The sequence below is a fragment of the Nanorana parkeri genome, unplaced genomic scaffold, assembly GCF_000935625.1.
Source record: "Nanorana parkeri isolate BGI_ZX_2015 unplaced genomic scaffold, ASM93562v1 scaffold195, whole genome shotgun sequence".
Lineage (NCBI taxonomy): Eukaryota > Metazoa > Chordata > Amphibia > Anura > Dicroglossidae > Nanorana > Nanorana parkeri.
In genome coordinates, this window is record NW_017306463.1 from 1,784,631 (window position 1) to 1,796,919 (window position 12,289).

Sequence of the window (12,289 nt, forward strand, 5' to 3'; positions counted from 1 at the left end):
TGGCGCAGGGGCCTGAGATAAAAAAAAAAAAAAGGCATGCGGTACTTTTCCTTGTCTTGTGTTGGGGCTGCTCTGGCTGTTGTTTTCCACCACATGTGGTGTGAATAGATGCTCAGGTGCCGCACGTCAGCCGATGTGTGTTTTACCAAGTAGCTGCTTGGTAAAGCCCTTAGATATCAATTTGGACTCCAGCAACCATCTAGAAAACAGTTGTCATTTGCTTCAATTTGTGGGAGAAAATAACACATAAGATTTGATTTTGTTCTACAATAAAAAGCACAAATTTCCTCTTGTATCATCCTTACAAAACAGTTGATTTGGTAGTTTATAGCACGGAAGGTATGAAGCGTAAAAATGACTTCATCCTAGTTGCTGAAATCATTAGACGCCAGCAAATTTGCAGGCGTGATTACTGGGATTGGTCCGGACTGTGTTTACAGGTCGCTGTGCCGTGTGCAGAGTCTTCAAGCTGCACTCATTCAGTACATGAGAAGTGAGCTCACACTCCCCGCCCCCTCCACCTCATTCAGCGTGTGTTTTTCCTGGATAAACAACTCCAGCTACGTGACCTGGCATTACAACTTGTCTGCTTCCACTTCCCGTTTTCTCAATACAAACACTGGGGGGGAATTCACCAGACGGAATCTGGAGCAGTAGCCCTTAGTAACAAATCTGCTTCTCTGTTCAATTTGTTCAGTTAAGCTTTGAAAATGAAAGACAGAAGCTGATTGGTTACTATGGAGAACTGTTCTAGAATCTGTCTGCTCCAGTTTTGATAAATTCCCCTCATTATTCTTCTACATCAGGGGTGGGCAACATGAACAAAAAAAAGTGGCAAGCCCTATTTTTTGCGCTTGCAGTGGAACAGAACGCTGGCAAAGTTTTGCCAGGCGTCCGATCGTACTGCGGGCGGAGGGGCGTGGAAGTGGTGCCATTGAATATAATGCACCGCCACGCCCCCTGCCGCCCCAAAACGCAAGGCAGGGATCTCAAGTCTCCCTGATGTTCAGGGAGTCTCCCTCTATTAGATAGCGGCTCCCTGACGACCGCAAATTTATCAGCGATCACCGTGCGTTCCAGCAGCTACCGCTCTGGAACGCACACGCTTTCGGTGTGAACAGGGCCGGATTAGGAGTATCATGGGCCTGGTGCTGTTGGTCAGTTGGGCCGAAAGCAGCAGAGGCAGCTCTCTAACTAGGTGTCTGCTCACTAGCAGAGCCCCAGCAAGCGGCCGCCAAATATTCCTGATTAGAGAGCCGCCAGCGCTTTAGCCTCCTTGTCTTCAGCCCGGATTGGCCTCAGGCACACCGTGGCGATCCGGGCTGCTCAGGCCTATTTTCAGTTGTGGGCCTGGAGCTGGCACTCCAGTAGCCCTATGTTAATCCGGCCCTGGTAAAATGTGCGTTTTACCATGTGTTCCTGCAATAGCAAGGCAAAGCATGTACCACACTGTGTTGTGTAGCTATTCATTTTGCACAGCAGAGCACATGTATTGTAACACACCATAGACGTTGTGTTGAATGGATTGCCTACCGCAGCTAAACCGCACAGTTAGAAAGGCACTTGTGATGGGCTAGGTGCATTGGGGTGCCATTAGGCCTCACTCACATGGGGCATGTTGCCATGTACAACGTGAAGGGCTGTTTTTTTTATGCGTCCAGAGCTGCGGGAAAAAGCGTGCGGGCAGCTCATGTAACTCTTTGGAGATGCAGGAGCTATGCAACCTTACACACTGCTTCCCTCAGCTCCAAGTTCTGACAGTTGTACACAGAAGGTGTACAGACCTGGATCCATCATGTCTGCGTCCGAGGCCGTATGCCATCTGTGTACAACTGTCAATACTCAGAGCTGCGGAAAGAAGTGGGCGGGCAGCTTATGTAACTCTGTGTAGACGCAGGAGCTATGTGCCCTCACACCTCGCTTCCTGCAGTTCTGATTTTTGACAGCTGCACACAGATGGTGACATGATGGATCCAGGTCCCCACACCGTCTGTATGCGGCTGTCAAAACTCGAAGCTGCGGGAAGCAGGATGTGAGGGCGCACAGCTCCTGCGTCTACACAGAGTTACAGGAGCTGACCACACGCTTCTTCCTACAGCTCCGGATGTAGCTGTAGGAAGAAGCGTGTGGTCATCTAGGAAGAAGCTGCTCCATCAAAAACTGGCCATACAGGGCAACACACCCCATGTGAATGAGACCTTTAATGTCCCCACACACCTTACGATAATCATATGATATATCGCGGGAAATCCCGCGATCGTGCGATTATCGTAATGTGTGTGGAAGCCGTGCGACCTCTACTACTGTAAGGTCGCACGACTTTAAACTTACGGACATGTTCGAAAACCCGCCGAGCATCGTACGATGTTCGGCGGGTTTGTGGCATGTCCGTACGATAACAGCCGTGCGGGCCGGTGTGCGCAAGCGCACACTGCGCGTTCGGCATTGCGGTCATCGGAAGCCCGCCCCTCAGGGGGCGTGGCTTGCGATCATCGCAAGTACAATCTGCCTATGCAACATAGGCAGATCGTACGTTTTTTTAAAGTACCTTACAACCATCGCAAGACAAAAGTCTTGCGATGGTTGTAAGGTGTGTGCCCAGCCTTAACTATAATGGCACCGCATCGCACCTAACACTGCAAGATGCGATGCTGGATCACGTGCTGCATTGTGCGCGCTCTTGCATCGCATAGATGTGAACAGAGCCTCAAACATTTGAAGTACAGCAAGGAAAACCATATCACATGAGAATATGATTTCTTTTGCTGACTAATCTATTTTTTATAAAGTGACCAAAAAGAACAGATTCCAGAACAATCTATGATGAATGCCTTCTCATCCTGCGCCTTGCTTGTTGCTTGACTTAGCAATTAGTGCACTCAGCACGTCTTGTTTCTGGTCAGTCTACACACGTGTAGTAGGGAGTCCTATGACAAGGGGTGTGTTTATGCACTTGTCTGTGTTTTGCACTCAGCTCTCAATGTGCTCTATATAAACCGTATCAGAACGCTGTGATTCATTCAGCAAAATCCACACAGCTTAATCCAGACTCTATATCCAGAACAACAGCTAACCATGGACCCTCAAGATTGCAACTGCGCTACAGGTATGTGGGGGATGTACGCTGGGTAACAGATGGATGATGGGATATACTTGTTTGCTTTTTGTGTCCTGATAACCTGTACATTATCTCTCTCCTAGGTGCCTCTTGCTCCTGCGGTGATTCCTGCAAGTGCAAAAACTGCAAATGCAAGTCCTGCAAGAAAAGTAAGTCTACAGTCTGAGTGTAGAAATTAAATGTGTGATTTATGTTGCAATCGTTTTTTTAAAAAATAGGTCTCTAATGCATGAAATCTATAATCCATAATCCTATCAGGCTCCCAGCTTTTAAATAGTTGATCTGTTATGATGTATGCTTTTGGGTCCTTTTCTCTAACCCTCTCATTTTAAAGTGTTGGATGTGAACCCTAATAAAGTGCCCAGCTTTTAAATGGTTAATCTGGGCAGATTTTTAAACTCTGGATTTGAGCAAATTAACCCTTTCAGTGGGGCTATCCCTGCACTGCAAGGGTTAACTTCATTTTTCTCTAGGGACTCAAATACAATCACCTGATCCTTGGTCCCGCAGGCTCTGGTGGTCTAAGCCCCGCTGATGTCATGTTTAATGCAGTCCATTCACCTGCGTTAAATGTGAAGACACTGAGGGACATTCTACAACTGGAGGGGGGAGAAAGGTGAGCAGTTGTGCTGCAGGACTGCGGATTAAATTAGTATTTCTGTGTTTGAGTCCCTAGAGGAAAAACTAGCGGTTAACCCTTGCAGTGCAGGCATAGCCCCACTGCATGGGAACATTTTTCTAAGACCTGAAATTCTTCTTTATCTGATGTGTTGTATGCTTTGAGTCCAATCTACTCCTCACCTATATGTAAAACCTGGCCAGGTGCCCAGCTTTTAAATGGTTGGCTTTTTAGCCTGTTTACCTCTCAGTTAATGTATATGTAAACCATAATCTAATTTGCTCCCCTCTGGTCTGTTAAATATACCATGGAAGTTATGTTAAGTGCAAAACATCATGTCAGACATTCAGAACTGTCCTGGGTCCTCTGCAGTGTTATCTTAAGGACTGGGAGGGCTAATTACACCTTATCTTGGGACTACAGAATGCTTAGCCTTTATGTTGGTCTGAGTTGTTTTGAGAAGAGAAAATTTGGCAGGATGAACACCACTCAGCCCACAACAGGGCTTTGCAGCTGAGACCTTTCTGGCAGATCAATGGATATTTTTCTGTAATTGCAGGTTCTCTAACTGGATAAAATGTGGGAATTATCTGTGCCCTGCCACCCATGTCTCATTTAATAAAATGGATTTGAGTAATTCCTATTTATAATGTTCCATACATGGATTAAGAGGGATCATAGTGGAACCTTATTCCTCACAATACATGTTACAATCTGACCCTACAATCAACTTTAGACTTCTAATGTGAGGACCTGCCTGAACTACTCTATCAACTTGTAGCCATTTAGGCAGGCCCTTGCACTACATTCTTCTTGGTAGATCTAAAGGAGGTTGTTGCAATCTGATTACATGTGTGGTGAGCTTTTCTCGGCTAGGTCAGATGGTTGCATCCTGATTTTTGCTTAAAGGAGAACTGAGGTGTGCTTTTCACTCACCTTATAGTTCTAGCCGACCTGTGACAATGAGACTGTCGCAGGTCGGCTCAGTAGAACGGGAAGTAAGCGAACACATACCAGCGTTTGCTCACTTCTCGATCCTGTCACGGCCCTCTGCCGTGACAGTGGAGGGGCTGGATTCCCCCCTCCGATCCTCCAGCGCTGACTGGCGGAATGGGTGGGGGAGGGGGGCGGGTACAGCTGGCTCTGCCTCTAGATAGGCAGAGCCAGCTGTCGCGCAGCTGGGTGGATCCAGACATAATTGTCGGGATCCGCTGCGGCGTCTCAGTATACTGAGTTGTAGCTCGCGGTATACTGAACTTAGGGTGACGGGAGGACGCTAGTTTGTGTCCTCCCATTACCCTAAGGAGAACTATGGGGAAAAGCCCTAACCCCATAGTTCTCCTTTAACAAATGTTGCAGGATGGTAAGTGTTGCCTGAACACCACTTTTATAAATATGTGCTGCAGGGGAAGCTGGCTTGGATAATGAGCTGGTGGTAAAATGTATCTGCTGCTGAAGCCAACTGCTTGTTGACTTGTTACTGAATTGGCAAGTCTTTGAATTGTGTACTAATGAGGTGACTGCCAACAAGCCGTTGGATTTCATTGGCCACGTAGCCCTAAGCTAAACCAAGCGAACTGTCCTAAACACGCGCTAGAATTGGGCCATCTAAGAGTTGTTGATCTTAGATATGGCACATGATGAGATGGGCTGATATTGGTGTGTTTTGTCTCTTAATACTGGTCAAAGTGCATTCTATTTCTTTTTGACAGAATATCAATGCTGCACACTGATTTATTTTTTTTCTTGCTGCTTTTTCTCACAGGTTGCTGCTCCTGTTGTCCAGCAGATTGCAGTAAATGCAGCCAGGGATGCGAATGTGCAAAGGGATGTGATACCTGCAGTTGTTGCAAGTAACCTGCTGGACTCCTGAATCGTCTTCTGTGATCAGTGTCTGCAATATAGTGTTACTGATGAGACATGTGCAGTATGTGTTTAAAGAAAAAAATGCTTATGTGTAACTTTGTATTTTCATAATAAAGAATGACCAATTTATTTTTGAAGTTGCTGTATTTGACCAAAAGCTCCACTGCTGACAACTTTTGTCTGTTTAATCAAATTGTGACTCTTCTAGATTGGTCACACCTCGTTCAATCTTAAAGCATTCTTAGGAGTTCTGAAGTTGCAGAATACTATCCTGTTATAACATCAGCATTGTAATGGGAATACATTCTATAGTTGTTTGCTAATGCAATCAAAGCTTACTTGGCGAGGGGGAAATCCCTTTTATGTAGTGAGTGCGGCCTTCTGTCAGCCCATCACTTTCATCAACTTCCTGGATTCCCAGTGTGCATTGCATCTCTTTCCCTGCTGCTTCATATGATTCAATCTCGCAACAGTACATTTCCAATCATGCATTACTTCCAGCAAGCAATGATAATGTAACATTGTTGAGAAAAGCACATTCACACACGAATCGGCCTGCACGTACAGCTCCGTGCTGCGTGCACGGCCGTACCAAGTAGCTGCCGGGAAGGACAGGTGCTGCGTGTGATTAGAACGCAGCCCCCGTCCTCCTCTATGGGGCTACGTGGCGGTACGCCCCCCCCCCCTATGCTCACCTCATTTGCCGGTCTATAGGGGTGCAGGTTTTCTGGCCAGGACGCATACAGGATCCATTCCGGCGGCGTATGAATATGATCACCCGCACCCCTACGGACCTGCAAATGAGGTGAGCGTAGTTCAGATGGCAGATTCTGGGAGAGTGACACAAGTGCATATTCACAGTGAAATCATGTCCGTGCATTGAGGAAAGACATCGTATGGGCATCTTCAATAAGTACATTTACAAACTTCTAGATCGCTGTTGTGTAGAATTTATGGAAACAATATAGAAATGCTTATTTTTTTGAACACAAATACCCTTTGAGTTTGCACACTGGCTTTAATACATAAACTGATATATCAGATATTAGACAAAGGTCAAGTGGGCAATAAGATATTGAATAGGGGGAAGTGATTTATCTTCACAGCATTGTAAATAGACATGCTACTTGGAATATGTCTGCGTCAACCCAAAAGGATTCAGGGGCTTGGTTAAAAAAAAAACTAGAAAATAAACTTGTCTACAAATGAGAACCTACATAATAAGATTCAATACCATATAATATGGAACCAGGCTAATCAATATGGGCAGGGTGTTTTTGTTCTGATGCTCTATGAAGATCTCTCACTGATCCAGATTTTTGTATTAATATGCCCCTCAAGTAATGTGCTTTCATTCAAGTGCAAAATGTACAAGATAAGTGTCTGCATACGGCATTGTATCAGCTGATCGAAGGAGGCGGCTGGAACATTTCCGATCATAGCCGGCAGCCAACAATAGCTTTACTGCAAAAGCTTGGATAACTCCTGAATTATTACAAGTTTACCTTTTTTAGTCCCCATTCACACCTAAACATTTTGTTGGTTAAAGCTAAGCGCAACAAAACACTCAAGACAAGGAATCTCATTCCTGAGCGTTCTGTCGCAAGCAGAAAAGCGTCTGTCGCTGGAAAAAGTACATGAGCTACTTTTTGGTCCCATGGACTTCTGTGGGAATGATTGAGTGGTCAATCACTCTCCTGTTGTCGCTCAATACCACAGTTTATATGAATGCTTTCCATTGCCCAAATCAAGTGCCAGCCTGAATTAAGGACCGGCCAAAACAGCAAATTCTGGTACTAGGATCCTAACACAGGTGTTTGTTGCAGAAAGCATTGGTCTTTGGCACGGAGAAGCATGAATGCAAACAAGCAATTACATTTAGCTTTAAGGGCCCATTCACGCAGTGTGGTGACCTGTACCGCACCAGATCAGTGCAGGCCACTGGTAGGACACATAGAAAACAATTGTTTCCAATGTGCACTGTTCACACCACAATGTGGGTCTGATAGGTGGGATGCTACAATAATATGCAAGCATGCTGCATTTTATTGCAATGTAATCTCACTGCAGGTTGCTGCATAGACCTGAATCAAGTGCACACATTGTACGCTACCAATAAAGTTTAAAAAAGAAAATGTAAACAGTGACAGTTTTGGCAGCGTGTAATACAACACTCAGTACCGGAGCTGCCCCAAAAAATTAGCCCATCTGCTGAAATGCAGCATTTCGGCGGACGGGCTATTGTGAACAGGGCTCAATTGAAATACATAATACCTAATAATAATAATAGTAAATAGCGTCTTTTTTTTTTTTGTTTTAATCCTAAGAGCTTTCTAAAGTATTTTTTTTTTAATTCAAGTCCCACAAACCTAATTTTTCTAAACCTGTAAACTCCTAAGAACAATCATAAAATCAGCTGTTTTGTGGAATGCTGTAGATGCTGCTTGATGTTTAGTTCTTTGGTTATACGTTGATGACCCCACCATCTTAACCCCTTATAATGAAGAATATATTCCTAGTCTAAAAATAGCCCTCTTACTTACACTGGTGGTCAGTTGGGAAGGGCCCCCTTATATTCATGATCAGAAGAGAAAGGCACCCTTAGATATATTGTCTGTGAAAAAACTCTTTTACATTAGTAAACGGTCACCTTACATTGATGGATAGTGGAAAGAAGCCCCCTATATTAGTGGTCAGTGTGTAATTAACTCAATCAGATGCCTAGTCCTGTGGTGCCTTGTGATGTAGTAAACAGTCTCCAGTAGTACAGTACAAAAAAGAACATTGGGTCCAATACTAGTGCGGTGAAGATGTGCGTTTTCACTGGCAGCTTAAGAGACCTTGCGGTGAATGGACTAACATGCATATGTAGCGCTCACCCCCGAAGGAGCCGCTGGAATATACGGGTACGGTCTCACATCTGTGATAGACCTCAGGTAATGGATCCACAAAACACCTTGTGAGGTTTTGTAAAAGTTTTACTAAACAAATAATATACTACCTAATAAATGAATGAACAGGTACAACAATGGCAAAGCAGCAAGTAATAGAAACACTTTAAATATACAGATACATCTTAGCTGTTGCTGCCCATCTGCATATGCAAACAACCAGGCCCGTATTCCCCACAAGGCCACCGAGGTACGGCCTCGGGGCGGCAGGGCGCAGAGGGGCGGCAGCGGTGAAAAAATTTTAATTGATTAAAAATGTTTTTAAATAAAAATAAAAACAAATAATATGAAATAATTTAATAAAAAGGTAATTAAAAAGTAAAAAAAAGAAACAAATGATAAAAAATAAGAAAATAACTGAACTGACTAATGTAATTCAACCTGAAACAGCAAATTGTGAAGGCAAGGTCTCAGTCCAAACAGACCCGGGTCTTAAGCCTACTGGCCAGTGGTATTTACCTAGACTATCTGTCGGTGGGGCCCAAGTTCTCCTTGTACAGATGGCCATTGGCCTCTCATCACTCTTGCAGCTTGGATTGTAGCTCCCCGTATCGGTAGGTGAAAGGAGGTGGTTTCTTCTCTCCAGCCAACAGCTTTCAGGTTCCACCAGCAGCAGCAGCTTGTGCCACACAGTAGCAGTAACGATGCTTGCAGCACATCTCTGTAGAATCCAATCACTCAGGAAAGCGCTTTTCACTCACCTCCTAGTTCTAGCTGACCTGTGACAATGAGACTGTCACAGGTCGGCTCAGTAGATCGGGAGGTGAGCGAACACATACCGGGTTCGCTCACCTCTCGATCCTGTCACGGCTCTCTGCCGTGACAGGGGGAGGGGCTGGATTCTCCTCTCCCCGCTCCGATCTGCCAGCGCTGACTGGCGGAACGGACAGGGGAGGGGGTGGGTACAGCTGGCTCTGCCTCTAGATAGGCAGAGCCAGCTGTCACTCATGCAGCTGGGCGGATCCCGTCGTCTAAGTCGGGATCGGCTGCGGCGTCTCAGTATACCGCGAGCTGTAGCTTGCGGTATACTGAGCTTAGGGTAACGGGAGGATGCTAGTTTGTGTCCTCCCGTTACCCTAAGGAGAACTATGGGGAAAAACACTGACCCCATAGTTCTCCTTTTAACTGTTCATCTTTCTCTAGGGACTCAAAGAAGACCTGATCCTTGGTCCTGTAGGCTCTGAGTTGTCTAAGCCCCGCTGATGCCATCATGTCTAATGCAGTCCATTCACCTGCATTAGATGTGAGGACGCCGAGGGCCATTCCACCCCTTGGGTTAAACGGGACAAAGGTATGCAGTTACTGCAGGACTGAGGATTGGACAAATATCTATTTAAGGCCCCTAAAGAAAAACTAGCAGTTAACCATTGCAGTGCGGGGTAGCCCCACTGCATGGGATAATTGTATGCTTTGAGTCCTATCTAACCCTCACCTCTAACCCTCACCTCCTAAAGTATATGTAAACCCTGGCCAGCTTTTAAATTGTTAAATCTGTTGTGATGTAGGCTTTTTAGCCTGTTTAACCCTCTCTCAATGTATGTAAACCCTAACTATGATCTGTTAATAAATAAATCGCTGCTAATAGTATATTTAAGTGCACAACACACCTGCTGAACATGTTCAGAACTGTCCTGTGCACTCTGCAGAGTTATCTAAAGGAGAGTAATTCACCCTCCTAGTCCTTATCTTGGGACTACAGAATGATTAGCCTTTTCACACCTGTACGTTTTGTAGCGCGTTCAACGCTCTACAAAACGCTCAAACATGAAAATCCCATTGTTTTCTATGGGTATGGTTCACACCTTGCCGTATTTCAGTCCGTCTGAACGCCCTACAAAACGGCCTACGCCTGAAAAGGTACATGAGCTTCTTTGCGGCGTTTTTGTCACGCGTTTCCATTGGGATACAGCCAAGTAGCCCTTGGAAACGCGCGTTTGTCGCACGTTTTTTACCGCGAATCGCTGTAAAAACGCGTGTCACGAAGCGCGCAACAAACTCACATATTCGATAGCCTAGGTGTGAACAGAGCCTTATGTTGTGGGTCTGAGTTGTTTGGGAAGAGAAAACCGGGCAGGGCTGACACCACTCAGCCCGCAACAGGACTTTGCAGCTGATTGCATTTCTGGCAGATCAACCGGTATTGTTAGAGTCAATAGTCCCCTCCACCAATGGTGGTTTGATCTTTTTACACACAATATTCCTTCCCCCATCCCACAAATAAGTTATGCTATGACCATTTTTGCCAAACACTGACAGATGACAACCTAGATATGGGTAGATCTTGTGACCCCGAGCAAATGATAAGTTGGGCTGATAATGGTGTGTTGGATCTCTTAATACTATTCAAAAATGTATTATTTTAGCATATCTATCCATGCTGCACACTGATTTTTGCTGACCTTTTCTCTTACAGGTTGCTGCTCCTGTTGTCCAGCAGATTGCAGTAAATGCGGCCAGGGATGTGAATGTGCAAAGGGAAGTGATACCTGCAGTTGTTGCAAATGACCTGCTGGACCCCTGAATCTTCTGTGTTCAGTGTCTGCAATGTAGTGTTACTGATGATGAGACATGTGCATTATGTGTTTAAAAAAAAAAAAAAAATGCTTGTGTAACTTTGTATTTTCATAATAAAGAATCACCAATTATCTTTGAAGTTGCTGTATTTGACCAGCTGCAACATTGTGACTATTCCAGATTTGTTACACCTAGTTCAATCTCAAAGAATTCTAAACTTCCAGCATCTACTATTTTATGACATTAGCATTGTAATAGGAACACATATTTATAGTTTTTGATGCAATCAAAGCTTACTTGAAAAACCCTTTTTATGTAGTGAGTGCTGCCTATCAGTTTCAACAACGTCTTGGATTCCTGTTGTGCTTTGCATCTCTTTCCCTGCTGCTTGATGTGATGCAATCTCACTTTCTCAAGACTACATATCTCATCATGTACTGCTTCAAGCAATGATGTTGCATAGTTTAAGGTGGCCATACACTTTACAGCCCTCGCAAGATTTTTGTCTTGCGACGGTTGTAAAGTAATTTAAAAAAACGTCCGATCTGCCCATCTTGGACAGGCAGATCGTACTTGCGGAGGGGCGGGCTTCTGATGACCGCAAAGCTGAACGGGCAGTGTGTGTGTACGCACACTGTCGTGTTTGGCATTTGTCTCCCGAGCATGCCACAAACCAGCCAAAAATACTACACTTTTCGGCTGGTTTTCAAACATGCTCATTAGACAAAAGACGTGCGACCGTACAGTAGAAGTGGTTGCACGCCTTCCATACACTTTGCCATTTATCGTACGATCGCAGGTTTTCCCGCGATTATCGTACGATAATCGCACAGTGTATGGGCACCTTAAGATGCTCTGTTGTACAATACTTCAGAAGGTAGGCTTTATAAGAGTTGTAAAAGAAAATGCATATTTACAGGGCTGGGTAAAATTGTATCTCTGCATTAAATGAGAACTATGAGGTGAGTGAAAATCACAGCAATGTCGGGATCCGTCCTGGCCAGGGGCGGACTGGGCAGGGTGGCAATTGCCCCCTGGGCCTCTGTGCTGCCTTTAAAAAGGCTGTGGCGGTCTCAGATCGCGATATACTGAGCTTTGGGTCATGTGAATATGCCAGTATATGTCCTCCTGTGAGCCTTAGAGCTATGGGGAAAACACTTACCCCATAGTTCTCTTTTAAGGAAGTACATCCTATGGGCATCTCCAATAAGTATGTTTATA

The 12,289-nt window shown here is 45.0% G+C and overlaps 1 protein-coding gene across 2 annotated transcripts; it reads left to right on the plus strand.

The window, feature by feature from the left end:
• Positions 1-2,971: 2,971 nt before the first annotated feature.
• Positions 2,972-11,166, plus strand: LOC108786160 (metallothionein-like). Of its 2 annotated transcripts, none has more exons than XM_018555398.1 (3): positions 2,972-3,106; positions 3,202-3,267; positions 10,968-11,166. In XM_018555398.1, the coding sequence occupies exons 1-3, from the start codon at positions 3,076-3,078 to the stop codon at positions 11,057-11,059; spliced, it is 189 nt and encodes a 62-aa protein (XP_018410900.1). In that variant the 5' UTR covers positions 2,972-3,075; the 3' UTR covers positions 11,060-11,166. The 2 variants fall into 2 exon arrangements, with proteins under 2 accessions (XP_018410900.1, XP_018410899.1); XM_018555397.1 differs by lacking the exon at positions 10,968-11,166 and adding an exon at positions 5,503-5,734 and having other exon boundaries at positions 2,996-3,106.
• Positions 11,167-12,289: the final 1,123 nt, after the last annotated feature.

What these genes read in the sequence shown, in the direction of transcription:
- LOC108786160 (XM_018555398.1), top strand. Translation starts at nt 3,076, where the DNA reads ATGGACCCTCAAGATTGCAACTGCGCTACAG. An exon ending in AGATTGCAACTGCGCTACAG is followed by an intron (nt 3,107 to 3,201) that starts GTATGTGGGGGA and finishes TCTCTCTCCTAG; the next exon opens with GTGCCTCTTGCTCCTGCGGT. An exon ending in ATGCAAGTCCTGCAAGAAAA is followed by an intron (nt 3,268 to 10,967) that starts GTAAGTCTACAG and finishes TTTCTCTTACAG; the next exon opens with GTTGCTGCTCCTGTTGTCCA.